We start from the raw sequence: 3,358 nt of genomic DNA on the forward strand, positions 1-3,358 counted from the left end.
AAGTGCTGGTGAGGATCCAGAAGGAAAGAAAACCTTTACACACTGTTAATGGGAATGGAAATTAGCAAAGTCTGTATGGAAATTAGCTTGTAGGATCTAAAAAAAAACCCAACTAAATATAGAACCACCACATGATTATTCCACATTACATACAAGAAAGAACCAATCTGCCTGCCTGTCAGTGGATGGATGTATATGATGAAGAATAAATGATATCACGTGCCAGAAATCAGATGAAGTTTGAAAATCTTATTAAATGAAGTAAGTAGGATTCCAAAGACAAAGGTCATGCATGTTTCCCTCATCTTAGGAGAGGTGGGGACATGAATGTAGCAATAAGACAATTTTGGAAGAGAAAGAGAATTAGGAAGAGGCCACAGGGGACATCAGAGAGGGTGATGGTGAGTGAATTTGATCAAACTGTATTACATGCGTTCATGACAATGTCATGATCAAATGCACTGTTATGTAAAATCAGTGCACACTAATACAAATTAATCAATTTCTGTATGTTATAGGACACAAAGATGGAGGTTTTAAATTGAAATACATAGTGCAGCCAGCAGTGTAGTGCACACCTTAATCCCAGCAATAGGGAGGCAAAGCAGGTGGATCTCTATGAGTTCGAGTCCAACCTGTTCTACAGAGTGAGTTCCAGAACAGTCAGGGCTACACATAGAAACCCTGTCTCGAAAAAAAAAAAAAAAAAAAAAAAAAAAAAAAAAAAAAGAAAGAAAAGAAAAACAAGGAAAACAAAAACACATAAAACAGAAACAACCCAAGAATAAATCTAGTAAAAGAAGTACTAGGCTCCTATAAAAGAGAGTGCCAGCATTTCATGATAAACAAGCTTCCAAGTTCCTGTGGCCATCCATCCTTAGTGTTTTAAACCGAAACAATTGTGGCAGCATTGTTTTAAATAGTCCCAAACAGTAAACAATTTGCTTTCTTGGAGAAAGATTCCAATCAGTGAACAGTGTCAAATAATTTAGGGGAAGATTACACAAAAAGATTGCACAAACTGGAGGTCATGATGGTGAAGATCCTAGCATCAAAGACACAGACTGATTTTGACTTGCAAAGATGTTAAAAGTGATGCCAAGGTTGGAAGACTGACCCTCTAAGACAGTGAGAACCGTCTTTCAGGATGAGTGTAATGAAATGGTTTGTAAGAACTAAGGTTGATTTCCATTTCTTTAATAATACTATGTTCACCCTTTATTCTCCAAAATGGAAATCAATTATACATGTATTTTTAGTATGAATAGTAGACTGGAAAGAGTGTGGGAGGAAGAGAAAGAGAGCCAGATGCACATTGTACTCCCCCACAGATTAATTGGGTAAGAAATTATGTATGTCCTAGATAATCAGGATTCTTACACTGAATGGACAGAAAAGAGGTGATAAGAGAGGAAAATGAAAGGAAACAACCAGACAGACAGGAATTGGGATAAAAGTAAAGAGATTCAGGATGGTGGAGGGAAATCAGGAGATCACCAGTCTAAGGTCGTAGACCCTGCAGACAGCAAGATATACATTGGAATCATCTGCTCAGCCTCCTTTGTCTGAATGTAAGCACTTCCTCTGCCATGAGCTCCTAGGAGAAGACAGTCATTCAGGACTGATGGTTACCCATATCTCCACTGATACCTCCTTTTCCATAATGAGCTGTTCCTTTTTATCCCCATTAGTACAGGTTTTACTCAACAATGAAACGTATCTCAAATCACATTTAATGAATCCCGGATGAACAGGGATAAAAATTTATACAGAGATTGACACACAACTGGAACATTTTGGAACTGGGCTTTTGGGGCAAACAGAAAGGGAACTGGGTGTTGAGTCCATCATTGTGAATACAGCACACTCATGCCCAGGGACATTTATAAATCTAAGTGCAGATAGCAGAAGGAAGTAGTAAGAACAAAGGAATCTTGACCTGCCCATAGAGCAGGAGCTACCAAAGACCAGATAACAATTAGAGTCGGAACAAAGCAAATGGGATGAACCCTTGAGAAACTGAAAAGTATTCAAACAAGCTATCCCCAAATAAGAAGTGAACACTTTCAAATGATTCAGAGCATGAGGTGAGAATTTCCTTCTTCGTGAACACAAATTAAATATAGAAATGATAAACAAAGAGGAAGATTATTTCTGATTGGTCAAAATCCTGGAGGCCATGGTATAAAAAGGCTTGACTAGAAGAACTTGCTACACTGTTGTAACCTCACCTGTGAACAGAGTAAAACCCTCCACACCTGCTACCATGGCCCTCTGCTGCTGCCCACCTTGCTGTGAGCCATGCTGCTGCAAGACCACCTGCTGCAAGACCACCTGCTGCCAGCCCTGCTGCTGTGAATCCAGCTGCCCTGAATTCATCTGCTGTCAGCCTTGCTGTCCCCCATGTTGCTGCAGCATACCATGCTGCCAGCCCTGCTGCTGTGTGCCCACCTGCTGTCAGCCCTGCTGCTGTGTGCCCACCTGCTGTCAGCCCTGCTGCTGCGTGCCCTCCTGCTGCTGTCTGCCCCCCTGCTGCTGTCTGCCCCCCTGCTGCTGTCAGCCCTGCTGCTGTATACCCACCTGCTGCCAGCCCTGCTGCTGTGTGCCCACCTGCTGTGAAAGTACCTGCTGTAATTCCATTTGCTGCAAACCAACCTGTGTGACCATCAGCTGCAGCACACCCTGCTGCCAACCCTGCTGCTGCTGACCAGCTCCCCTAAGGAATGTCTGCACAGCCATGCTCTCTGGAGAGTTGATGGGCCCTAGGTTCACAAAGTCACACCTTAACTTTTGCTGCCCCACTTCATGTTCTCACCAGGAATCCTGGCGAATGTAAAATCTAACTTAAGTGTGGGAAATGCTATGAGGAAGGATGGTGTACCTCACACCTCTCTCCCCTCATCTCCAGAGATTATGTATCTTGAGACATCTTCATGGGGGCTGATGTGGAAAGTCAGGTATCAGTTTAAATTCTGAGCTAGGATCTTTATATCTCTCACCAAATAACTTAAGAAAACACTACCCCAAAAATGAAACTTGATTTGACCAGGTATTTACCAACTGTATTTTCTTCTGAGTCACTCCAGATTTTTATGTGCTGTTTTCTTTTTTCTGTTCACTTATAAAATGTGTTTGTGGAAGCAAGCAATATTAATAAACTCTGTGTTATCATCATTTCATAGTGTCTGTCAATTTATTTTGATCAATCACTTAGTGAAAAATCCACAAAATCAATAGACTTCTAAATGTTTGTCATGGTCCCTCTGCATCAGTGACACTAAGTATAGTGTTGAACAGTAGATTCATGGAAGGTTTCTATCTGGATTAATTGGAATTTAATACCCAATGCTGAACATCC

General features: G+C 41.4%; 1 protein-coding gene across 1 annotated transcript; it reads left to right on the forward strand.

Moving 5' to 3' along the window:
* The first annotated feature begins 2,266 nt into the window (after window positions 1–2,266).
* Window positions 2,267–2,707, forward strand: LOC130877066 (keratin-associated protein 4-6-like). The gene has a single exon (XM_057773972.1). The coding sequence runs from the start codon at window positions 2,267–2,269 to the stop codon at window positions 2,705–2,707; it is 441 nt and encodes a 146-aa protein (XP_057629955.1).
* Window positions 2,708–3,358: the final 651 nt, after the last annotated feature.

Source organism: Chionomys nivalis, chromosome 7 (assembly GCF_950005125.1).
Source record: "Chionomys nivalis chromosome 7, mChiNiv1.1, whole genome shotgun sequence".
NCBI lineage: Eukaryota > Metazoa > Chordata > Mammalia > Rodentia > Cricetidae > Chionomys > Chionomys nivalis.